This window comes from Amphibalanus amphitrite, unplaced genomic scaffold, assembly GCF_019059575.1.
Source record: "Amphibalanus amphitrite isolate SeventyFive unplaced genomic scaffold, NRLGWU_Aamphi_draft 000273F_arrow, whole genome shotgun sequence".
In the NCBI taxonomy this organism is placed as follows: domain Eukaryota; kingdom Metazoa; phylum Arthropoda; class Thecostraca; order Balanomorpha; family Balanidae; genus Amphibalanus; species Amphibalanus amphitrite.
In genome coordinates, this window is record NW_024881768.1 from 619,341 (window position 1) to 645,116 (window position 25,776).

Here is a 25,776-nt window from a genome sequence, read left to right on the forward strand (position 1 = left end):
AGGACCTGTCAAAACAGTCCTTGTTCCCTTCCGCCGGAGTGGAATCAGCCGATCTATCGTTGTATCTGGACGTCTAACAATTGTAGGTAGGCCTGAAAGAATTTAATGAACAGGGACGTGACGAGGAGCTCTCGGTCGACCATTGTTCATACTTCCTTATTCGCTGTGAGCTGAAGACGTTTTACTCACAACTGCGCAGCCTAACTATTTCACACGTCATCAGTCACATACCCGTCATGTCTTTCGGCCTGTCACTTTGAACCAGGCGGTATTTTCGTCGCCAGGCGCAGGTAACTCGCCAAATAGACCTCTGGTGAAGCGAACGGCGGAGATAGGGGCGCAATCGGATTAGGGCATCCCTCTTTTTATCGCACTCTCTTCGGGCGGAGGATGGCACGTAAAGAGGGCGACGAGCGGCTGGTGGGTTCAGTCTGCAGGCGGCGGCGAGCAGCGGCGCAGGTGGCGCACAGCGCGTGACCTGCGGCCACACGCACACGTGGACACGGGAGAGCGGCCACGGAGGACGGCAGAGGCGGCGACGAGACAGACACTCTCGGCGGACTGATACTGTCGACTTCTTAGTAACAGGTTGGTGATAGAGAAGTACAAACAATTAGCTGGGTGAATCGGGAGCACGCATACCCCATACCTACAGGTCCTACACATTTACGGTGTTTGCTTTATCAACATCAACACTAAACTCATAAACTGTATGGGAACTAAAACGATACTAAAAAAACTAAACGACACTGAACCAAACTGTAGAAAACTGTAGCACTAAACTCAGTATGCAACCGTACACAAATTGTTGACTAAAACCGCCACCGTCAAACATTAGTGGAATGCCAATGCGTGGGTCGATAATGCATAAGTAAAAAAAAAAAAAACTTTAAGCGCCAATGTACGTTAACACTTGCATACGTTTTTTTCATGTCCCCTCCCAAAGACATCAATTTCCTTCGTGGTAAGGACTGCGTAATTCACCTGACCTAACCAGCTGACATTCTCGACCCGCTTTTATCAGTCACACTCACGTGAACTGACAACTTATACCCGCCACGCCCACCCTCAGCACATTTGCGACACCCTTCACTAGCTACCGGACACTTCCGACACTCTCCACCAGTCACGTGGCCTGTCCACTGCCTATCGCACCACACCACGTGATCGACCGCCGACTGATGTATGTCTGGGAACGGTGCCACGGCAGTAAATGCCGGGAGACTGCCCGACAGGGCTACCGAAGGTAGCCGCCGACCTCAGCCGTGGGCAAGGCGTGTGAATGAGCTGTGGTCGCGAGTTGTCGGGTTCACATACCGCGGCCGTTTCTCTCTCCAGGGATGTCTGCTGACTGCTCTTCCGTTCTTCTCTCGTTACAGGCAGCAAAGCATATCCTAAAAGCAGAATCGATGCTGACCGTTGGCTGCCTGTGCAACTGCTAACCTAATAATACTCAAAGGGTTATATTTACTGAATGTACAATGATTATCACGCTATGTCTGCATTTGGCGAGTGACCGTGTGAAAATCGGATGCCGATTTTCACTTTGTATTTCCATACTGCCCATTATTTGTTTATAGCCAGACGTGTGACGCTTTCCTCCAGAGCGGTCGCGATAATTTCATTTGGAGTTGCTTCAACCCGCGCTGTGGTGGACTTTTTAACCCCCCCCCCGCCCCTCGGTTTTCAACGCCATAGATAGGCATCGATACTTGTGATTATGCGATAGCCGAATGCTTTTCATTGTCTGCTCTTGCATGATTTCCTCCCTGTCAAAAATTTTCTTATTTCATATTGTCTTTAAAACGGAATTTAACTATTTTATCATCCTCAATAACATTTACGGACCACGGTTCTTCTGACTCTTCCGATTGCTACTTCCATGGGTGAAACCGATATAAAAAGTTCAATGAAACCCCAATAGCAGGAGCAGCAGGGCGGCACGTTTCACCTCGGCAATACCATTAACCCGATGATCAACAACATATTCGGGTCGTACGGGCGTTTTCCTCTCCTGCGGCATTTCATCGAGAGAGATTGCTGACGGTGCCTGTTTTTGTTCTCATTGCTGCGCTCGGAGGTGATCTCTAGAGGCGATGTCGATTGTTTACGGCACTCCTGCTGCGTCGTTGATCGGGGTGTGCCGTAAAGTGTCCGGGTGGACGGCAGGAGTGTCCACGGGCAGGGACCGGCACAGCGCTGATAACAGCGGACGGCCGTAGATCGCTATGAAAAGGCTGTGACAGCTCGGATAGGGCCCGGTGATGGCGCCATGATGGGACTGCAACGGTAGCTGAGACAGTGGCTATAACTCTACCATGAGTCTTCCGTCGCTGCTGGCTCTGACACCGCCGTGACGCGCTGCTGTCACCGCGGCTGACCACTGCACTGGTCGGTGCGCCGGGCGTGGCGGCCCCGTCGTCGTGCTCGGTCGTCGGCCGCCGCGGAGCCTCAGTGGTGCCGGTGGAGCGCTCGGCGGCCGGTCGGGTCAGCGCGTCGGTGGGCCGATGTCGGTGCCCGTGCACCGCTGGAGGGGCCCATGGCGACCTCCCGTGACCGCAGTGGTCGTGTTCGGGGTCACGACGGCCCAGTGCGCGGCTGTAGAGACGAAGCGCTCAGCCGTCTTCCCCGGTGAGTCTTAGCCTGGCCCTCCATTTGTCACTATTGCTTGAACCATTTGTCAATTGTGAATGCGCAGTTTGTCAATGGTGGACACATGCACATAAAGTACTGGAATCGCTCCACTTTGCATGGATTTTCGTTTCGACTTTGCTGATTCACAGAAACGTCTCGATGAGGTGCTGTCTTTTGAGACGTATGGTTGAGCCCGTACCGCAAAGCAGGGCTGGCACAATGCCAAAGCAGTCTCTGTATGCATGTATGCATGTGTACGTTCGTTCCTTCCAGATTGTGGGGCGCTCTGCACAGTGATAAGGAGACCGCCTTTGGTGCTGGGTTACACAAGGAGCTAGCTGTGGATTCGGTATGGGAGAATATCGAAATCTAAGGTAAATCCGAAAACTGAAAAGTGGTATTTTGTATAGATTTAATAATAATGATGTGACATATCGCTGTGCAGTTTCCTAGCGATAGTGACATCTAGCCATCGCAGTCTCCCAGTGTTACTGACATAGCTAGTCTTCCGGTGTTAGTGCTATCTCGGCTGTCACAGTCTTCCGGTGTTAGTGACATGTCGGGTATCGCAGCCTCTCGGTGTTAGTGACGTCTCCGCTATCGCAGTCTCCTGGTGTTAGTGACATGTCGGCTATCGCAGTCTCTCGGTGTGAGTGACATCGGCTATCGCAGTCTACCGGTGCTAGTGACATGTCGGCTATCGCAGTCTCCCGGTGTTAGTGGCATCACGGCCATCGCAGTCTCCCATGGTGCTAGTGATATCTTGCTAGTTGTAGTCTCTCTTAGTAGCCAACAGTGGCGGATCCAGGGGGGGGGGGGGGGAAATGGGCATTTGCCTCTCCCAAACGGCATAGTTTTAACATAACGCCTATGGACGAGGCATGGAAAGAATCGATAAATTGTTATGGTTTGCCCCCCCCCCCCAAAGTCTGAGCTGGATCCGCCTCTGGTGGCCAATGTTAGTAGTGGGTTATCGCAGTTTCCCATTGCTAGTGACATTTTGCTAATCGTAGTCTCCTTATGGAAGTGACATTTTGCTAGTCGTAGTCTCCTTATGACAGTGACATGTCGCTAATTGTAGTCTCCCGGTGTTAGTGATTTGTCGGCTATCGCAGTCTCTCAGTGTTAGTAACCTCTCGGATATCGCAGCCTCCTGTTGATTCGGGCAACTTGTCCAGCTGTGGGCAAATCACATCCTCCCAATTATGGTGACTGTTTGACAATGTGCCAGCTGAATCGCAGTCTCGATTTGTTCCCAATCTTCGTCTTCTGAAGGTCGTCTGGAAAAATTTCTCAGCAATGATGTCCTTACGGCTCGCGGCGCCCCGGGCTGACACTCAATACCTATTCGCCGATGTCCGGTCGTGGCGGCCGGTCTCTACTGACCTGTATTCCCACCGTTAGCAGCCCGACAGGCGTCGCACCGCTCCCAACGCGCTGTACGGCGCACGTGCACACGTGCACCGCCACAGGCACCGATCGTCCGGCACGCCGAGATATGGTCAGCCGGCACAGCGGCGCATTGTAATTGAAAGGCACATCAGCATCGGCTTTATCAGTAATGGATACTGCGCTCCGGGATAGTCGTTCGTCTCTCCGCTGATGTATGGGTAGGGTGAACCTCTTCAACGCATGAGCCTGTCCCGGAAGGAGCGAGCTATTCAGATATTCAGGCGAGACTGTCGAGAAGATGACGGACGCATAAACACGTCGGTAAATTATTGGACCGTGCCCGCCTGACCACGTGCTGTGCCTAAATTACACCCGGTGAGACGTACCGGCGGGTAGACAGTTTCACCCGATAGAAAAGGCGACGACCTGCTATGCACGTTGCCTGCCACTGTACATACACCTGACTAAAACTGGCGCCGTAGTGGATTAGGAGCCTGATACCGAAGCGTGACAAGATGCAACGATCAGTGGTCAGGGGTCACATTTTACACTGATTGATATAGTGCTTATAGTCAAGCAGGTGCAGTAGATAGCCAACTAGCTGGGCATTCATTGCAGCATGTATGCTGTTGATAGTGAGAAGGTAATCTGAATGCAATCCGATAAAAATGCACAAATCAAAAAGAAAAAGAACGAAAAAACGTGACCCTTCACCTGACCTCTTCCTGCAGGCTGTGACCATTCACCTTACCTGTCCTATCCGCAAGTCACGATCCTAAACCTGACCTATCTCTTTTGCAGAACATCGAGCTTCAATCGATCGATCCGCCTGCGTATAGCCTGCCGGTCCGCTCTGCATATATCAATTGATTTATGGACAGGGCTGTTATGTAATGGCTGGAGACGCATATGGTGCATGCAGGTCTGCATGTGCTTACCCTCTGCCTGCCCTTGAAACCACGCACCTTGTGCCTTTAGTCCATAACTCGTATTTGTAACTCGTATTGTGTATTTTCTTCCAGAATCGGGACATACATAAAAAAGTAAATAAATCAAACTTCTGGACGAGATACAATTTGATTGACTTGACATGCATGCAACTGCATACCTTTGCCCGAACGTGGGTGCCCCTCATCCTACTTACCTACGTTTTAATTCTGAGCATAGCACATATTTTATGAATCTTCCTATAGATGAGAGGGATAGCAACAATATTCACATGCACTTCCTACAGTGTCTCTGTTAGTATTCCGTTTTTGACATTTTCAGCGTTGTTTCTAATGCTTCTCACTCTCGTTTCAGGAACGGCGTAACGTTCAAGATGCCTCTCTGCTGGCCCGTCGTTTTTCTGGTGTTCGTCCTCACGATCCGACAGGGTCGTGGTCACTCCGTGCGATCTGGTAAGTTCAAGTTCACTTTTATACACAAAAGGAAAGGGGTAACATTGGAATGAAATGTCAATATTTTATGGAGCTACTTAGAACGTGATTGAATAATGTTCCAATTGGTGGCCCATCATTGCTCACCAATGATTGAATGAACACTGAAACAGTGAACAGATATCTATAAGGGAAAGTGGGTGCCTATTGCGCCCTCCTAACCAATTGCGCCCACCAACCTTCTCATGGATACAATGGCATGTTTTGAATTTTGTGTTCGAAAACATTATTTTCCCCACTGGATAGTTCCTTTTATGGCCCAAGCTCTCCGGTGAAGCCAATCAGCAAGGCTCATTACGCCATCAAAGACGTTACGGCGTTTTCTTAGCTTTTTTGCAGTATTTTGAACCGTTGGCTATAAAAATTTGTGATATTTGTGTGATTTTCAGAGTGATATTTAGAAAGAAAACCCCTTTTTCACTATATTTCACTGAAACAGTAAACTTCCTCCAACAACTTTTTGATAACTTGTACACTTTATCAAAAAGTACCTCAATTTTAGTTGCGCCCATGGCAATTGCGCCAGGGGGGCGCAAAAAGAATAATGGTGTAGCTATATTGTATCACGACAGTATGAATGCATCATTAACTGACTGCAATAAAGAAGGAGTTTAATGTCAGGCAGGGGAGCAACCCACTGTCGTCAGTCCGCAAATTATTTCTCTCGTCAAACTTATAATGCAGCTGCCATTTAGGCTACGAACTTGTGGTGTAATTGACAAAATACGACATTTTCAACTTGGACGCACGCGTGAGAGGTGACAGCTATGATAAAAAAGTAAAAACTGATGTCATAAAGCTGCCGAAACGATAAAAATTATTAATTTTGAAAGAAACGATTGAAAATGTTACCGTATAGGCGCATACGTTCACATATATCTATTCGGTTACAGTAAACGTTTTCGTTGCACTTTTACAAGCGTACGGAGTCACGGACACATGTAAAGTTATCTACCTGGGCAAAAAACATCGAGATTTACACCTATATTTATTATTTAACCAGCGTGAATAACATTGTGAATGTTAAAGCAAGCCGCAATGACATTAGACTGCCGAGGTATATGTATTCCGTCTCATTCGCTTAGCCATGTTAAAGTATAGGGCGCAATTGGGTTCTAATTGCGCCATCCCCCTGGCGCAATCTACAGCAGTTGTTGTCTGTTGACAAATGCGCCCTTTTGCATGTTTCTGAAAAAGCAGCTGTCAGAAGCAAACGAAACATTCTTAATTGATCGGGAGGCTCTTAAATCGTAGCCAATGAGTTCCTCTTTGAAATGGTTACCAGTGCATGCTTATATCTCCAGCGGTTTTCTTACAATTAGCGTTTTTCCTTAACCCTCGCCCATGTAGGGGGCCTGAGGTTTTTCTTAGCTACACGCCGAACCGTTTCAGATAGCCTGCTCAAATTTTCAGTACCCTTTGGGGCATCCTTTGCGCAACTTTTGGTAATTTTTTTTTCAAGGTCATGTCAGGTCACGGAGTTATGACGTCATAAAGGGAACAACCTCCGGCCAGATTTACGCTAAATTGGAGATTGCTTCACAATGGAATAAATGCCGACTGACCTGATATACTGATGGATTGTTTTAGAATCATAACTGGCTGATTTGACATTGGCACAATGTCCGTTGACCTTTTCAAGGTTACTAAAGGTCAAGGTCAGGTCAGTGACCTCGGTTGACCTGTAATGACTTTTTGCACTTGTATGCCTTTTCGGGGTATTTTGATGCCCTGAATTCGAATTTGCTATCCATTTCAGGCATCGTCAGTTGTTTCTTGTAGTTCATTTTGGGTCAGGGTCAGGTCAGTGACGTCACACGCCTGACGTGACCCAATGCACAAATGACCTTGCAGACTTCCGATGCTCCCAACGCATCATTTCTAGAGTTATGACATCGAAATACACACCAAACGATAGAGAATTGATCAAGGATCACGATAGTGAAGGTTTCAAGTCGATATCTCTTACCGTTTTGCCGCAATCGGCGCGGAACTCTGAAAAAGTTAGATTTTTCCGAAAATTTGACCTTTGACCGGTCATAAGTAGGTCAAATGTTGACCTAGGACCAAAAAATATACCACCAATCGCGAGATCTCGTTGAGAGCAATCCGTTGGTCTTTTCCGCTAAGCTCTACGACGCTCCGTTTTCAAACGCCAGGGGGGGTCGCACCAACCCCCCCCCCCCCCTGCATGGGCGAAGGTGGCAAAACACCGTTTACGGGCGAGGGTTAAGGCGCAATTCACCCTCCTTCCACTATCATGTGCAGTTCCTGATTCCCTTCAACGTCGTGATTAGGATCCCGGTCAGGTAGGCTTCCCGGATGGCACGCCGCGCGGGCGGTATCGGCACGCGGCGCTCCCCGTGCTGCTAACCATAGTCTCCCACATCGCTCGGAGCTCAGACTGCAACTCAGGACGGTGCAAGATACAATCGCGACTGTCGCTGGCGATTGCTTTCCGGCGTTTATCCATCACTGTGTTCCGTACTGGGAGTTAAAGTAGTTGTCCAGATAGGACCACCACTCACTGTCCGACACTATTGCTTACCGTCACGAATCACTCCTGACGGGGTAAGGAGAGCCACCGGTGACCGGGTCATAGTCCTTGCGCATCGACCACACCTCAAATGCAGCCCCGAACTGTATATTAATGTGCACTCGGTGACTAGACATCCAGTAGGAGCCCAAGGCGTGCAGTCTATGAATACAGCTTTCGCCTTTCAGCCTTCCGGGTCTGAAATGGCGTCGAAAGGGGTTACCCCCAACGATTAGGGGTGAAACGGCGACGGGGACATCTTTCTTTCCCTCTCATGCCCAAGAACTCTAGAGTGGTCCGGATTCGCCCCTTATGGCGGTGACGATTTACGGGCACAAAAATTCACGGTGCTGACAGTTATAGCCCCTTTATCTGTTTCTTTCACCGTTTTCGTCTCACCTCTCGGGTGTTTATGCATCTCACAGTGAGAACAAAAACACACCCGAGCGGCATGCCTAATGACTACTTACCGTTCCAGCACCGGTGGCCAGCCGGACGCCCCGTCAACTCCAGCGCGTGACCCGTCTGCTAACAGACGCGCCGATCATTTCACTGACACCCGGCATTTGTTCCCAGGTGGCACGGCCAGCTCCGGTGGTTTCTCTGACCACGGACGCCATCTCTTCGGCTGCCCCGGTCCCGCCGACCCGGCGGAGATCCTCCAGTACCGCGCTGCACTGCTCTACCTGCACTCAGAGGGCGTGCGACGTGTGATCCAGCTTCAGCGTCATCCTCCGCACTGCCACGGTGCCTCCAATGACGTCATGACCGCTCTGCTGAGGGAGACAGGCTTGAAGAGGCTTGGTGAACCACTGGTGATAAGAGGTGGGACAGGCTGGAACCAGCTAGATCGTTGGAGGAAACTCGCTGGGCCGGATGTGGCTGTCCTGGTGGAGGATGCCGAGCTTCTGGAGGAAGCTCTCGGAAGGTACCAGGCGGTGCGCTGGAGAGAGGGCTTCTGGTTCGCTCCCGGGATGGCGCATGACGGACGTCTTGTGAAGACGGGACGCGCTCGTAAGTTCAAACTGCTCACAAGTACGCTAGTAGACGGATCAAAACAGAACTGGACTGTTCCTCAAACGACAGAAGCCGACAACGTTATGAAGTTTGATGATGTCAGCGCTGTGAACGTTAGCAACGAGCCTTCCAGCCGCGTTGATACACATCCCAGCGACAGCAGCAATTCGCCCCTCCCCACCCCACCCTCTGTCCTTCTCCTGCGCTGGGCCGCTCCTCCCCTCCCATCCGAGAGGCCTCTCACCTCTCCCCAAAGTTCCCTCATCCAGGTCCTGCGCTCCTCTCCATGGCTGCTGGCCGGCGTGTACCGCCCTGGACAGACCACCATCGAGCCGCCAGCGGCGCTGCTCGTCCAGCGCAGTGAGCTGCAGAGCCATCTGTCGGCCGCCGGCTGCGTCACCTGGCGGGCGGAGCTAACCGGCGCTGACCCGCTGACCGGGGAGTCGGTCCGGCGCTCTTACACGGAGCGCTCTCTGCCGGCGGTGGCGGCGCTGCAGGGCGGTGGACCGCTGACGGTTGGGGTGCACTGTCCACAGCTGGGTGCAATGCTTCACTGTGCGGTGCAGCTAGAGCGACAGATGTGTAAATGGGAGGAGGAGAGAAGCAGTCGCCGGCGGCGGGAGACAGGTGCGAGCCGAGAACCGAGGCAGAATGAAGGCTGGCAGCCAAGTCAGTGGGGAGTGGAGGCTGTGCAGTACCCAGAAGAGGCACCTGCTAACCGGCAGGGGGCGTCTGGTCAGCGTCAGAGAACTACCAGCTACAGGCAGGTAGCGCCTCGCCAGCAGCGAGCAGCGCTAGATCAGCATCGGACCAACACGGCTGTTCAGACCTGGCAGAGAGGGAGGAATGATCCTCACCGTACAGGTGTAGCTGAGGCAGAATACGAGCTGCAGCTCTACAATCACGACCCCTACACCACAGCGCATGGCAGCGCACCGCATCTTGGTGGCTACGGTAGCGACACCTATTCAGGTTATAGTAGCGACACCTACCCAGTCGTGTTTGACGACCATGCCGAGCGGCGGCGCGGCAGTCGCCCCAATGAGGAGGCACAGAAGCTGAGGGAGGACTTTCACCTGACAATTTTCCCGAGTATAACGAAATGCAGCGGTGCCATAGCGGGCTGTTTCACGTGCGTCACGCTGCTGTCCGTTCTGGACTTGGGGGTGCCCGCGGCGGCCTGCGTCGGCCCATGCTCCCTCGGCGGTGCTTCGGCCTGCTCAGGGGCAGCCGGCACCGTCTACAGAGAAGTCAGAAGGATCCAGAAGGCCGAGAGCAAGGCTCGGCGGCGGAGGCTTGGCGCCAGGTCACAACGCCGCGTAGGTACCCGCGTGACTAGAAGGCGCTTGCCACGTGGTCTGTAAAAGACGTGGATGAACGAAATCTGACCTTAGGACTGCTGAGTGCTGTTGCTGACTTTGACAGTTCTTTTGATTGATGTATTGACCGTCTGGGAGTGGTTTCGATGGTACGTTTGCCATAAAATAACTGTTGAGCCATGTCTTAATTGAGGTAGATGTCTAAGTGTATGCCTATAATTATCGTGGACGATGCCAACTAATTTAACCCATTTGCCGGTGCTACTGTCACCGGTTGTGAGCGCCATCTCGTAACTTGTCTCCAAGTTGTTATGTTTCTTGTTACTGTTTTTCTTGTAAATACATAGTAAAACGCAAACTACGACGAATCTGAGAAGTGAGAACCAAACCTCAATGAAATGAGCAGAGATGCTGAAGGATTTGCTGAACTTAGAGGTCATGAACCCTAATTTGTGGTCAGGACACTAGCCAATTTATGATCATTCAATCCATCCAACAACATTGAAGCTTACGAGACCAACCCCGATAATTCAATCACACAGTAAGTTTGCTCATCGCGGGTGTATAGCTGTAGGTACTGCAAGGTCTTTTTCTTGTGCATTTGCTGTGCGTATTTAAATTTACCGCTTGCCAAAATATTGCAGCATTTTAGCGATTCTGAAGAGTAATATAGGTGCGCCAGAATTGTAAATACAATTGTTTACGTTTCAGTTTTATTCATGCTTATTCAGATCGATGAGGAATGAGAAGTGGGTTGTGCTAATTCGAAATTGAAATGAAATGACTTACGAACGAAAAAAGCGAAGTCTTCTTCTGCAAAGATTCATAACTGTGTAATTCTTGGTAAGTTCACATGCTCATGTCATGCGATTGCGACTCAAAAGCTCAAAGTCTGCGCATTTTTGTGAGTGAGTCATGAGTGTCGAGTGATCTCAATCTGATTGAATACAATTCAAATAGCTGCCTTGGAATAGAACTCGTGCGATGATTTGTGGGCGGCACCAATGATTGATAGAGTTATATTTTTGTTTTATTTGAAAAAGTTTAAGACATCTATGTTCCCATAGGCTTGGAAAAAGGTTAAAATGTCTAATAACTTCCTGCACCTGCTTGTGCTGAGTGGATGCCTGTGGCAGCTGACATTCTATTTCTGACAGTCTCAATGTGCGCTTCCCCAACAGCGAATGCGATTTTATCGGCTATCATTAATCTTGATGGGAGTGGGAGGGGGCTGGGGAGGGGGGGGGGCTGATGAACGGTGGAAGTGTGGGGTGTGGGATGAACGACTTAAAGAACACTTTTCGGGAAAGTTAGGACATTTCCTTGCTAATCACAGAACGGTGGAAACACTACACAGGTGAAACCACTGCCCCCTTTTGCATCCTCCCACCTTGATCTGAGGAGTGGGGGAGGGGTGGAGGAGCAGCGTGGCGCTCCACCTCTCGCCGTGCTCGCTCGGTCAGCCGTACCCCCTCCCCTCCCCCCGCCTACCCCGGGGCCACAAATAGCACGGGAGGGGGTGGGGCTGGGTCACGGCCGGCTCCAGAAATCTGTTATGACGGCGGCCAGCCAGCGGCACGGGGCGGGAGGTCGAGAAAGCGGATCGGTAGCGACGATAGCAGCGGACGATATCGGGAGCCGGGGCTGTGGCTTTGAGGAGGAATGTTTTTGCACCTATCTCGCTCCTGAATCAGTTTTGTTGGTGACTGAGTGCCATTTTTTCAGTCATGTCTGGAGACCAGAACTGCTGAAGCCCGGATCAAACGCCAGAACCAGGATGGAGATGAGATCCCCGGGTAAGCGCCACTGCTGTTCCGCGACCCGTTGAAAGGCTTCGCTGCTTTTCAGCCTCGTCACTGTCTACTCTTACATTCCCGTTGCTATTTCACGTGCTTCTATCCCAGTACAGGTGTCTAACCTTGAAATAATCCATTCTCGCTCGCCTTATTTCAATTGCCGTTCACCCGGCACCGAGCTGGCGGACCCAGTGACCGGCCGGCCGGCGCGGTCCCATTACCATCTCTCCGCCCCTTCCCTCCCCAAGGGCAACGACCGACCGACCGACCCCCCAGCCATGGGGGGGGGGGAGACGGGCGAGCGCCGACGGCGACGACAGCCCCCCAGAGATGTCCCGTCTCGCCCGGGGCGGGAGCGGCTGGGAGATGCTCTATTGACCCTCACAGGACTCGGTGACGTCACGCGACGGAGACACGTACGTCATCTGTGACGTCAAGCTGCACATCACTAACCGTCACAGTCTGTGGTGGCTGATCGAGCCGTTCTGCATCACTAAACGAGTTCACGGCTGAATGATCTACTCAGTCCCGCTTCAGGCGTTTTTGTTTGTCAGTTGTCGTCGCTCAGTCGTTATGATGACGTTAGGAACTTCGCTCTAGGATCTTCAGCAGTGTCATGGCTCGTTCGAGCGACACCGGTGGAGGTGTTTCCCGGACTGGAGATAAGACATAGCTGCCAACTGTCGTGTTTGTAGGCTCAACATATAGCTGAATTACGGATAGCTGAGCGCTCCCCTATTGTTGGGACCTGATGCCCCAAATAGCAAACTAACTATTCGGAAAGTTACTATAGACATGATGTTTCTTACCGCTCCTCTTTGTCTGCTCCGGGACACTATTTTTCATCTGCAGCACAATATACTTGATGGACTTTTTGCCTGACACATTTCCCATTGGGCCTGGTTTTGTCACACGTTTTTCGTTCATCCCAAAGAGCTGCACTGAACTATGCCTTCTGCCTTCGACCAGTTTCCGAACACTGCGGTTTTTGCACCATCATTAAAAAATGTGGGTCAGTGCTCACTGCTCCCATTTGCAGCAGATCACTTTGGGATGACGCCGCGTAAAAACCAACCCCTGTTCTTACGGTCACTGATGTGCCAGTTTCTTTCGCACCACTGGGCTAGTATGGACGATTTTCCTCCACTAATTGTTGGATGAACCATGATGAACTTTAGATACTTTACCTGGACCACTTAATATTCAATTGTTACGCTGCATCGCTTTCATCGGCCTCGGTCGGGCATTGAATTTCTGGCTTGTGTGGTCGATACCCACGCCATTCTAGTGGCATAGCTTATTGACAAAACATCGCATCCCTTAACCCTCGCCCGTAAACGGCGATCTGCCACCTTCGCCCATGCAGGGGGGGGGGGGGGTTGGTGCGACCCCCCCCTTGGCGTTTGAAAACGGAGCGTCGTAGAGCTTAGCGGAAAAGACCAACGGATTGCTCTCGCCGAGATCTCGCGATTGGTGGTATATTTTTTGGTCCTAGGTCAACATTTGACCTACTTTTGACCGGTCAAAGGTCAAATTTTCGGAAAAATAGACTTTTTTCAACTTTCCGCGGCGATTGCGGCAAAACGGTGGGAGATATCGACTTGAAACTTTCACTATCGTGTTCCTTGATCAATTCTCTATCGTTTGGTATGTATTTCGTTTCCCTAGCTCTAAAAATGGCGCGTTGGGAGCGCCGGAAGTTGGCAAGGTCACAGTCGGCGGCAGAAATTCGAAAAATCAAAATTTAAATTTTTGAAATCTGATTGTATTTTTGGATTTGGGAGGTCCATTTGCTCCCTATAGAAGCTAATATTGCTGCATATTCCCATTGAGGTGACAAGAATTAGCAAAATAGTGGTTCGGGCGCTTTTCAAAAATAGTACCGGACGCTGTTCCTCTTTTGTGACGTCATAGCTCCGTGACCTGACCTGACCCGGTCAAGTTTCTTATACCATATGATAGCCAATACTTGCCCCAACATGCATGGGAAGTTTCATCACGATCCATCAACCGATGTCCGTACCACCGGCAGGAAACCTCGGGCGTTGGCACTCAGTTTGTGAAAATCCGGCCGGAGGCTGTTCCCTTTGTGACGTCATAACTCCGTGACCTGACATGACCCGGTCAAATTTTTTTTTTATCAAAAGATGCGCAAGGTTTGCCCCATAAGGTGCCCAAAATTTGGCGGCGCTGCGCGCCGCCGTTTTTGCACTATTTCCGAAAAACCTCAGGGGGGGGGGGGGGGTTGCACCAACCCCCCCCTACATGGGCGAGGGTTAAGGACCAATTATTCAATGGAGCTCTCGCTTTATTCTAAAGTCTGATGTTCATGGACGGACGCTGGTCTAATTGTATAGAGTAGAGATCCACCTGAGGATTTAACTCAGGGGCGGATCCAGAAAATCTCCAAGGGAGGGGCCATTAGAAACCAGGAGGCCCCCCCATAATCCCACCTGTTGGAGGCCCCATCTTCCCACTTGTTGGGCCCCCCCCCAAAAAAAAAACTGCGTCTATTGAGCTTATCTAGCTGTTCAGGCAACATCTCAACATCTGTGCAGGCTTGGAGGCCCTCTGTGCAGGTTAGGAGGCCCTGTAAAAGTGGTCATCTCTGTGAGTATAAGAGACCTCCAAGTTATGAAAAGCTTTACCAATCTTCTAACAAGGAAGTCTTCTCAGCTAGTCTTCTAAGAAATAACTAAGTGGGTAGGTTAAAAAAAAACTCATCGGATTTCGGCCACTTTATTTTCAGGAGGCCCCCTTTTCAGCTTTTTAACTTTTTAACTTTTTATTTTATTTTTGAAAAAAATCGGCCAAGGGGGGGCCATGGCCCCCATGGCCCCCCCTTGTATCCGCGCCTGATTTAACTCAACCCCATTTCACCGGACTAGCAGTCGGCAACATGCTCTCCCTGAAAACCAGATCAACCCCACTCTATAGGTAGTGCGTTTGTGTGCCGTTCGCTTGGGTACAGTGGGTGTGCGGCTGGCTGTTGAGGGTGTAGCAATGAGGACCCACCAACGCTCGGTTTATGATGTGGTTTCCACCAATGGTTCTGGAAGTTGGAACCGAGTCGTGAAGAGGTGGGGGATCGGGATGAATGGGGCGAAATGACTCAGCCTGACCCCGGGAGTTCGACACGGGGCCTCTCGAGGCGCCGAGCCAACAGCACAGTTGTCGGGTGGGTGAGATTCATCCGTGGCGAACTTTATCTTGTGTGGCCCCTGTACCCCTACCGAATCTCGGAGCTGCCGGCCTACGAAAGCACTGAGCGTGGTCTTCATACAAAATGCAAACAAAACTGGACTGAGAAATAGACGTTTTTCTCCGGCCAATACACGCATGTTTTTGAGAGGTGGGGTCAGGTGATTGAAGTTTTTAATATCATTTTTTTGTATTAGTTTTTTATATTTTCACTTTTTATATTACTTGCACTATGCAGTCATCCCATGGCACAAAAGCTTCAGGCAGTTGAAGCCCTGTGGACCGTGATACGTCCTCTGCACCTTTCGTTCAACGCCTCGAGAAACTGAACGCGCCCCCTGGGCTTGTCTGCTTCCGCATAGGAAATAGCTTCAAAAAGGCCGCCTTGGCAATGTTTCTAATACATTCATGCAGACGACGACGTCTGGAGAAAGGTCCCTGGAGACGTCACAAAGCGGTCCTTCCTCATCGATTCCTACATGGGCGACCCACCGGCCCACCGTGGATGCCCCTGATCATGACACTCACGGACATGACGCCAAGTACACGGCGGGTCACATGACCTTTGATCCAGGGTATATTGACCTTTGACGGGCATTGGTGACGGATGGGATGCAGGAATTTAGACAGGTGCCGTAGGCGCAGGCAGTTGTCCAAAAGACGTACCCGTGGCTTAGGTCGTAGTGCTAAGCTGGTTGCGGACGATATCTCAGACATTGATGCATATGCTTGATTTGCTAGGGATTTGGCATGCTGCTGATATAGTGCTTTCTTTTGATATTACTTGGATTACCGAAGTCGTTTTATTGGGGATCAACAATGCGCTGTTTTGCAAATGCTCGTTTTTCTTGGTTCCAATCCATAATGATACCTTGCATGGTACAATGTGCTTACACTAATTCAGCATTTCCGTCTGGAAGTAATGGGCGGAGAAGGTGAGGAAAACTGTTATAGGACACATCATATCGCGTCAGCCTGTGGTGGCATTACGCCATAATGCGCTTTGTTTTGTTACTTGTGTTGGCATGACGCTTGCCAGGTTTTTAAATGCGTCAAAAAGCTTATCGTGGAAAGACACATTAGATCATAGGTGGCAGCTGATGCAATACAACGTTATGACGCACATTGGAATCGCGATTTATTACGCCTCTATATGTCAAAATATTATGTTTCTTATCTTTATATTATATGGCTATGAATAATGAAGCTATGCTCTTCGCTATATTTCATGCAACCTCCTCCCACATACAGTAAAGTTTTTCCACATAAAGTTTCCCTGTTCGTGAACCATGATACTTCTATTAAAATACTGCTGATGGCAACCGAGGATTCCGTGGAACGACTCTGACTCGTTAATGTCAGATCACGTGACTGGCTGAAGACCAATCCCGTGCCGCTGGGGCTCCATCAGTTTGCTAGTTTTTAATAGCAATGATATCAGTTTTTTTTTGTAAGCTCAGATGGGGTACAATCTTTTCGCCTCTATGAATGCTGTTGCCATTGGCCAATCTGGTCTAACGGTATGGCCTCGCCCTAGCGCATGGTAGCGAGACTGGCACGGCGGCGGCTCTGTCCGCACGATACGAACAGCGTCATGTCTTTACCGCTGCTCCAATATCATGTTGCCGCTTTCTTTCCGCCGTACGGCATCGACCGCCATTTGTGTCAGTTATTTTTCGTCTCTCACTTTATCGGACCATCGCCGTGGCTTCTGGCCATTGTCCAGTATCTGCTAGCTCTCTGTCTGGCTCTCTGTCTCCCTCTGTCTGCGATAGTATGCCTCGCCTCTTCCTGCACAATTCCATTCAGCTTCTCTGCCCGACCGCCAGCTCCATTCATCCACCCCACTCGGACACTGCCGACTTCTATCTGTTACGAGCGCATTACCCGAGACCGCCCGTTTCAGCCACATTGAGCGCTGCCAGCAGCCAGCGGACGAAACTGCTTGTTTGGATGATATACGGTGACGGGCAGACGGCCCTTTCTTAGCCGGCGTCGGAAGCGGGGAAGACTTGGCGAGCCCACGCAGCTCGATACGGCGGGACATTCGATGGCCACGCCGATGACCGTCACCGCGAGCGGCGCCGGGCTGGCTGGGTCGACAGACTGTCCGCCGGTGCCGCCCCCGCCCCCGCCCGCTGGTACACATTCCCTGGTGGTGACGTCATCAGTCGGCGCGCGCCGCCGCCGCCGCTGCCGCCGCTGTCGGGTCGCGCTGGTCCGGCGGTCAGTCGGGGCGGCTCCAGTCACCTGCAGGGAGGGAGGCGGTACCGACTGCGACCGTGACACTGGGCGGCGACGGAGGGACGACTGAGTGTGGGATATCTTCACAGGTAGGCACTGGGGATCCGAGAAGTTAGAGACATTTGGATTATGCTTCCCATAATTCATGTGTTGAGTTTTGACCCGGCTTTCGCCAAAATATTGGTGGAACTGAAGAGGAAGTCGAAATCAGGTGGGATGGGTGTCTCCGCTTCTAGCTGGGTGGGGTGCTTTGGGAATGCTTACGGATATCGTGAAATTGACTCTGATGAGATTGAGATGTTCTGTAGGTACAACAAGCTTTCCTGTCGGTAATGCCTTCTTTTTGGGTTCTACATATCGTTGTTTTGGTTGTGGCCATTCCATCGGGAAGTGTGGAAGAATGGTGTGCTCAATATGGAACTATGTTCTTACTGTTGACAATTAGAGAAGTGCATGATAATGCTGAAATGATTGCAAATTAAGACCAATTTTCCATTCAAATTGATCTTGCTCAATGCTCAACCAGCAGTCAAATGCTTCGAAGTTCGAAACTGATTCCATATTTTCATCTACTGTGTCCGTTTTTGTACCGTGCAAATCTCACCGCTCGAATTCGGGTTTTGGTGTCAGTATTATCGTGTTCATACCTTGGCGCTTGATTCGCCTTTGAGGTCGCTCCCTCTCTCCGCTGTCTCTAACACCAGATTCTAACGTCGCTCCCCCAGCGCGTCTTCCAAGCTGAGCTAAGCATTTGCGTTGTTCCCCATCGCCAACTGCCGGGTAACAGCGCCGCTGTGGACTGAAACAGCTGTGTCTGTGACCTTTCGGAGCCAGCGATTCGTCGTGGCAGCAGCTGTGCCAATTTACCGCCCAACTACGCACATGAGAGTGCGATGAAATATGCCATGGGCTGACTTGAAACGCAGCTGAAGGAAACAGGCTTGATGCGTTTCGCCGTTATCAAAAGCGAGATGACCTGGCAGTAAGTTTACTGAGGATGTCATCTCACTATTCTTTTTGTTTTGCTCCGCTTCTGATTCCACAGAAAGACGTTAGTTAGTTCCTTCATAGTTTGTCACTCCTTGGAGAGGTCAGCGTCAGTGGCCGAACCCTTCCCTGAATCCTAATTACGGACCACACTTGTATTCCTAAGTACACACTTATACCTACACCAACTTCACAGCTTATCACCCACAGCTTACTGTTCGAAGGCGCGCATGGCTTTATATCAGCTCAGCTCACCCGCTTGCTACCATCGCATACATCATGATACAAGTCATAGCTCAGACTATTTCACGGTAATCCAACCTTTATCGAGCAAATCATTATCGAGCATATTAGATGGTAGCAAACTGGCATGTGTCAATGAGTTTAAATACCTAGGACATGTGATACAATGTAATCTTAGTGACAGCGGGGACATGCGCAGAATGAAGCGTTCACTGTACTCCAGTGTAAATATGTTGAGTGCCTTAATAGGTCACGCGAGTAAAGACATTCTGGTCAAGTTGTTCCGTACATATTGTACAGGTTTTTACGGTTGTGAGCAGGGATGCGGAGCCGTGGAAATTTCAGACGGCTCCGGCTCCGGCTCCGGCTCCGGAGAAAAAAATCGGCTCCGGCTCCGGCTCCGGCTCCGGGTGAAATGTTATGGCGGCTCCGGCTCCGGCTCCGGCTCCGAGTAAAATGGTCCGGCTCCGGCGGCTCCGGCTCCGGAGGCTCCGGCTCCGACTCAGTACATCCCCTATGCAATCAATTAAATACGGGTGGAAGAAAAATTGGATTGGTTATACGCGTTACTCTTTGCCATGACCGGCTCATGACCGCGTCCCCGCGCAAACGCACCTCGGAGAGAACTGGCAGAACAAAGGACTAGGAAGCGATGGCATTGGAAACGCAGTCGCCGCGAATCGGAGTTCACTGAACCATCGTAAGCTGACACCCGTCTCGGCAGAGACGGTGCTGGGAGTCGCAGTCCACTGCACTGGCTTGAAAACAATGGCCGTCACCTGATGACCGGTCCTCATGTTCTGGGGATGCAGTAGACGTGGGGGGGGGAGGGAGGAGCAGACAGGAAGTTGATTGCGTACTGTGGGATACTGGGGATATTCGGCTTTTTTCATTCACTTGATGGCCCATGACGTAAGTACATACCATATGTTCCACTGCCTTGTACTGTCAAACCGAACTAGGTCAATTATTTTTTTTTTCCTCTTCAAAAAATAAAAAGGAGCCGGAGTCGCCCCCTTTTTTGGCGGCTCCGGCTCCGGCTCCGGCTCCGGTCTATATTGTTTCACGGCTCCGGCTCCGGCTCCGGCTCCGGGCAAAATATGCCGGCTCCGGCGGCTCCGGCTCCGACTCCGGCTCCGGCTCCGCATCCCTGGTTGTGAGCTATGGGACACTGTGAGAGATAAGAAGGCTTTCCGCGAGTTGTGCGTGGCTTATCACTCATGTTTAAAAAAGTTACTAAGGTTGCCAATATCATTCAGAAATCATCCATTATGCCATGCTAACAGGTTGTTGACGTGTCAAATGCTGGTAGCAAGTAGACAACTCTTATTCTATAGACGACTGACATCGAGTGAAAATACGATTATCAAAACTGTGCTTGATAGTGACGTTGGTCAGAATGGAACACTGGTCAGAGTTCATCGTGCGGTTCGGCGTGAATATGGGCTGGTGGAACTTGATTTGCCCTCTGCTAGCCAGGCGAGCATCGTTAACATATTCACTGCTCATTTAAAGCGTGTTGTATTGAGACGGAGACCTATAGATTAGCGAATGACCAGCGAACGATCGGAAGCCGAACAATGTAAATAATTATGGTACTACGGAATGTGGTTGTCTGGTGGTGAGTGTATGGTGGATGTAGGATGTGATGTACTTGTGACTGTGATGTATGTACCTCTGATGGTGCGAAATATATGGCATTATTATTATTATTATTATTATTAGCGTTTCGTCAGCAAATCCTCCACAGTTATCAACCACTGAGCTGGGCGAGGAAACCTAAACCACCTTTCCAAGCTCCTTGCGAGATGTGAGTACCAAGGGATATATTGAATTAGGGTAAGTCTAAGTACCTACCTATTTTCTGATCCTCCATCCCGGAAGCGCCTATATTGTCTAGGGTAGCACGGGCCGGACCTCTCGAGTGTCGAGTCCCAATCCGCTCGGGCACCCGGGGCGCGTGCCTTCCGCTCCGTTTGAAGTCGGTGTCGTGGAGCCGACTTCTGACCGCTCACGCTCCTTTGATCGCAACTGAATTAGTTCAATGCAGTCATACGCTGATTGCAAAACGTGCCGTGGCCTGCGATTGCAGGAATTGACGCTATTTTGGCCGCAAGCTGACGTCAAAGACGTTACGTGTTTACAGTTTACCGTCAGGTTCCGTGGACAGTCCCAGAGAACGTGTATACCTACGTTTGGTTGACGAGACATTTGAGGTTTTTTTTTGTGGCAGGCAATGTCTGCTGCCATCATGGGTTGGGCAATAAGTTTCCGTCTCGTTCGTCAGACATTGAAACCAGACGCCGTGTAATGGCACGATGCGACGTGAAATTGATGGCGCCATTTTCGCCGCGCTGGTGATTAATCCGACGCGCATTAGCCAAACGATGGCGTCATTTTATGCTGCCGGCTCGGTAATGGTCACGTGACTGGAGCTGTGTGCTTACCTGGCACGGCGGACAACATACTAATGGACTTGTCCTCTTTTTGGCGTAATGAAACGCGTGTGGACGGGTACTGATCTTCATGAACTGCACTCAGCTCTGCCTGGCTTGCTTTGGCTAATCATAATTCCGTGGAATTAGCCTACTTTTGGTCAACAAAGGATATTCCATTGGACGCCATCGGTATGTTTTATGATCGTGATTAAACACACCAGTATCAATATAATGGTCTTTATATAGCTGAAATAGTTGTTGGGCTACTCGAAAAGTTATGTACACTGAAAACAATTTCACCCAAAACTGGCGAGTAAACCGGTGCCTCGCGGGTACCCCTATCCGCAACCATTTTTAACCACCCTGCCAGGAGTCAATTTAGGACATAACACTTTCGCAATTCACTCTGGAGAGTAGTTACCCTCCACGACTATTCGCGCACCAGTGGCTCGCGACCCCTCCATCGAAAGGTATTCATCGACGCCTACCTGGCAGCAGCGCCCCACAAACCCCTAGGAGATGGGTTTACCCTCCACGCCTACCCGTCGCCGACCAAGTCACGAGGGCCAAAAAAACTCCCACGCTTGACCATATTTGCGGGAAAATATCTATATTATAGCAATCTCACACCTAGAAAACATCGGTGAGAAAGTTTCATATCGGTGGGAAAGGTCAAATCGAATTCCCATAGAAATTTCGACATGACTCAGTCACCGGCAGTCATCCAGACCGCCCAAAATCAGAAAGATGTGTCGCCGCTGCTTTCGTGACCTATATAAGAATCAAAATGGTCTCACTTGGTAGTTTCGGAAGAAAAAGCGTTGCCAATCGTCCCGTGATGAATATTGCAGAGGTTTTAAAGATGCACCCTAACAATTGTACTTTCGCCCCCACTTGCAAACCGCCAAACAATGTGCCAACATATCATTGGTTCAAAAAAAAGTTAAAAAATTGTTGTAATTCAAAACTGTATGAGACAACGCCATCTAGTTGTAACAGTAGATCCAACTCCTTCAGGGCAGGTTATGTAAAGGTTCGCCATCCACGGATACGCGTTTACGATACCTCGAGTAGTTCCAACTCTTTCAGTGAGGGCTATGCCAATGACTCGACACCCGCGGGGACAATATCCGGTGCTGGGTAGCTACCTAACTGCAAAATGTGGGTACAGTGCATATTTACGAGTAATAAGGCAGGCAAGTCTGCTTACCCTCTAGCTAGAATCTGGACATGGCGAGTTAATACACATATACCACCCGCAGAGCAACGCTTAATTCGCCAGCTTCGGGTGAAATTGTTTTCAGTGTAGGTAAAGGATGCTGCTGGTTTTGTAGCCAAAAGTGACAGCACGGCTCTTTGCTTTCGTCACAAATAAATACCGAGTCGAGTAGATAAATTACACCAATATTTTCCATTTACATTAGGTCACGCGCCGCACCGCGGCGCGTTTTGATCTTACCAAGCTGCGACCGGCCGCTGAGATCACCCGTGTATATTCATTGACGGGCTTCGAATCCATCTATCAGACGCGGCTCGCCGCAGCTGTCGTTATCGTCTGTTTATTGCACCTCTCCGTGTGTCACAGATCCTCAGCCGCCTGTAGTGGTCGGCCCTCTGGCTGTCAGTGGTCGCCCCTTTTCTTGGTAGTGCTGCGTCCTTTGTGCAGCGCCGCCACTGGCTATGCATCAATTGATATCATAAATTGCAACACCCTTCACTCTGCATTCTCTACTCTGAGCCCTACCTTTGAGCACTATGCAGTATATACCTACTCTATACGCTCTACCTTGTTGCATTTAGTCTACCTGCACCTAAGAAGTGAGCTACCTACACCTCATCAGTGACCATGCTGCACCATACCTGACCAGTCCATATCACCATATCCAACGCCCAGCCCGCCGGCCGCCGTTCTCGTCAGGGTTCGTGTATACTGGGCCCCCGGGATCTGCGGGAATAGCGCCGTTATCTGGTGCCCGAGCACCGGCGCGGCTCGGGCGGGGGGGGGGGGGGGCGGAGGCGGGGACGGTTTGGCTGTCCCGATCTGGGCCGATCTGGGAGAGACGACTAGACCGTCTGGGAATGTGGCACGGTGTGCGGTTCGCGCCCGCCGCCCTCAGCGTCGCCGCGGCCGCGGTGAGTCGCTAGCTATGAGAGCGGTGTCTGTGGCTCGGCTGGTCGGTCAGTAGCTGGACGTCACAGTGCGTGGTTATGTGGGTGGATGGACCGCCGTCCGCAGCCCGTCTTCAGTCGGCACAGTCAAATACAGCTGCCATACTGTATATGTATCTGTTTGACCTTGATTGATGGTTCGATGTCGAGTTACCAACGGTTCAGGTTGTAAGGCAAGCGGAAGAAGGGCTTCAGCGGGTGCAAGACGGAGTAAGTACATAGTAAGGAGAGGCCTAGGACAAGTTCAGGACAGGCGAAGAAAAGGCGTAACGTCAGGACGGACGTGGTGCGAACACAGGACAGTACGGTTTTTAGACGGGTTGTGCTGGCTACAAGTACTGGACGGATGTCAAGCTGACAATTGTAGAGCGAAGCAAGGCAAAACATGGGCGTGCGAGCGTGTGTGTCAGGTAGATGCCAATGTCGTCAGGTGTTATACCAATGTTTGACAGGTATAACACCGCTGTCGAATGACTGTCAGACGGGTGTCGAACTGTCTAGTGTGTCCACGTGTCGTCTGCTGGCAGGCGTGGCGTGGATCACGGCTGATCCACCAGGGTTCTTTTCCCTGTCTAGACACGAACATTAGCGGCTGTTTGCGCCGTTAGCGGAGCTAGCTCGGACCATTAGCGCTCGGGCGCTAGTGGAGTTGGATCATTAGCTGGCTGGCGTCAGGTATGTCCATCTGAGTCGGCTGGCCGGTCAGATATGTCGCTGACGGCTGTGACGGCTATGACGGCTATGGCGACGGTGCGAGACTGACGTTATCACACCCTGTTAGAGCCGTCTCGGTGGCCGACCGCCACCCGGCCGGCGGGGGAGATGTTTGGTCTGAGATAGCTGCTTTGGTCGGCTGGTCAGCGTGCGAGCTGGTCCGTGGAGGGCCTCCTTCGGCCGTGAGGCGTGCTGCCGTGCTCCGCTGACCACCTGCCGTGACGCTGATGTGACGTCCCGTGACCTGCCGTGACGATCCGTGACTTGCAATTACCCGTTCGTGATATTACGTGTTGTGATACTTCCGGTTGTCATGACACATTTCCTTTGCAGTTTGTGCTTTTTATCCAGGTTCGCAAGCTTCTTCAGGCCGCACAGACTGGAAAATGGACGGTGACCTGTCCTGTAGCTCCCAGAGAGTGACAGTCACCCGGCTGGGTTCTTTTAAACCTCCGCCAGCTGCACTTTGAACTTTTAGAACCTAACGAACCTGGCCAAAGCTTCCGGCTTCGCGGCCAGTAATGAACCTCGTGACCTGGCTGCCGAAAGGCAATCCTCGATGAGACACGGCACCTCGTTTCAGGCACCATGGAAAACCGACGCCTCTTTATGCGACCCAGCACGACCTGCCTCATTATTCAACGCGCGACCTTTGACCTTTCGTAATCCGCGATCGGTGACCTTTTGCGCTCGACTGTTCCTGTGACCGGCATTCACTTACCGATATTCGCTCTGTTGAGTGCTAATCGGTCATAGTGTAATCCGTTTGCCGCGGTTGATATGATTAGACGGGTCGCGTCTATTTGGTAATTAGCTGGTAAGTGATCGTGTCAATTTGTCCACTATGTATCCCATCCGTCACGTCTGCAAAGGTCACCGACCCTTGTGAGATCGGTTACGTAAGGCTGGTTGCCTGCAGGCATGCACTTTGCACAAATGGAAATGCTCCGTTGGTGGCTGATATTCACGTTGTCCGTTAGGTTATTGTCTCGGCTTATCGTAGTTATATTTAGTGTGATAACCGCATTTGTCGCATGATCTTGCTATCACACTTTTTGCAGTTCGAAGCTATACTAAGCTTCGTCGCACAGCATCTCAGGTCGCCTTGCCATCGCCCCCAACTTATGCATCCATCTAAGCTCGTATTTGCCTCCAAGCTTATATAGTCATTTCCAAGAACCGCTCGCCAGATTGCGGGAACTGACACTGCCTTCCGGTTGAAGACGCGTGCCTGGATGCTCATCACCTGAAGTTTTGCCACGTATTCAGAGTGCGGGCTGCGTCGCTCGGGCGGCAGGACGAGAGTCCCCACCGCCTGCCGCAGGACGAGAGGGGGGGGGGGGGGGGGCGGGCAGGGATGTTCGATACCGCCGCCCAGTGACCGGTCGAGAGCGCCGCCCCCGCCCCCGCCCCCGCCCCCGCCCGCTGTCGACCGGCGGGGCCTCTTCTCGATCGATCCTATGCGTCGCCGTCGGCCGGTCCACTGACCCAAATCACGCACGGGCCGTCCCCAAGGCCGGCGGCCGTGGTGGTGCCGGCGGCGGCCTTGAACCGGCTTCAGGGGGCGGGTCGCCGCGGGCTGGGGCTCCTGGCGACCGGCCAGATCCAGGGCGGTGGGGTGGATCTTCAGCTACCCGCTCCGACCCC

General features: G+C 51.2%; 2 protein-coding genes across 6 annotated transcripts in view; both read left to right on the forward strand.

Moving 5' to 3' along the window:
* The first annotated feature begins 446 nt into the window (after positions 1-446).
* LOC122387113 lies at positions 447-10,698 on the forward strand. Of its 2 annotated transcripts, none has more exons than XM_043376986.1 (3): positions 447-588; positions 5,329-5,426; positions 8,578-10,698. In XM_043376986.1, the coding sequence occupies exons 2-3, from the start codon at positions 5,348-5,350 to the stop codon at positions 10,380-10,382; spliced, it is 1,884 nt and encodes a 627-aa protein (XP_043232921.1). In that variant the 5' UTR covers positions 447-588; positions 5,329-5,347; the 3' UTR covers positions 10,383-10,698. The 2 variants fall into 2 exon arrangements, with proteins under 2 accessions (XP_043232921.1, XP_043232920.1); XM_043376985.1 differs by lacking the exon at positions 447-588 and adding an exon at positions 2,460-2,631.
* Positions 10,699-10,786: 88 nt separating this feature from the next.
* The window catches only part of LOC122387114 (ubiquitin carboxyl-terminal hydrolase 2-like), a 45,488-nt gene continuing 30,498 nt past the window's right edge, over positions 10,787-25,776 (forward strand). Inside the window, exons 1-2 of one of the 4 annotated variants that reach the window (XM_043376990.1) lie at positions 10,787-11,180; positions 12,063-12,133. The gene's annotated coding sequence lies outside the window, so the exon portion shown is untranslated. Of the gene's footprint in view, positions 11,181-12,062; positions 12,134-17,538; positions 17,668-25,776 lie in introns of those variants that run through there. The other 3 variants (XM_043376987.1, XM_043376991.1, XM_043376988.1) reach the window with 3 other exon arrangements.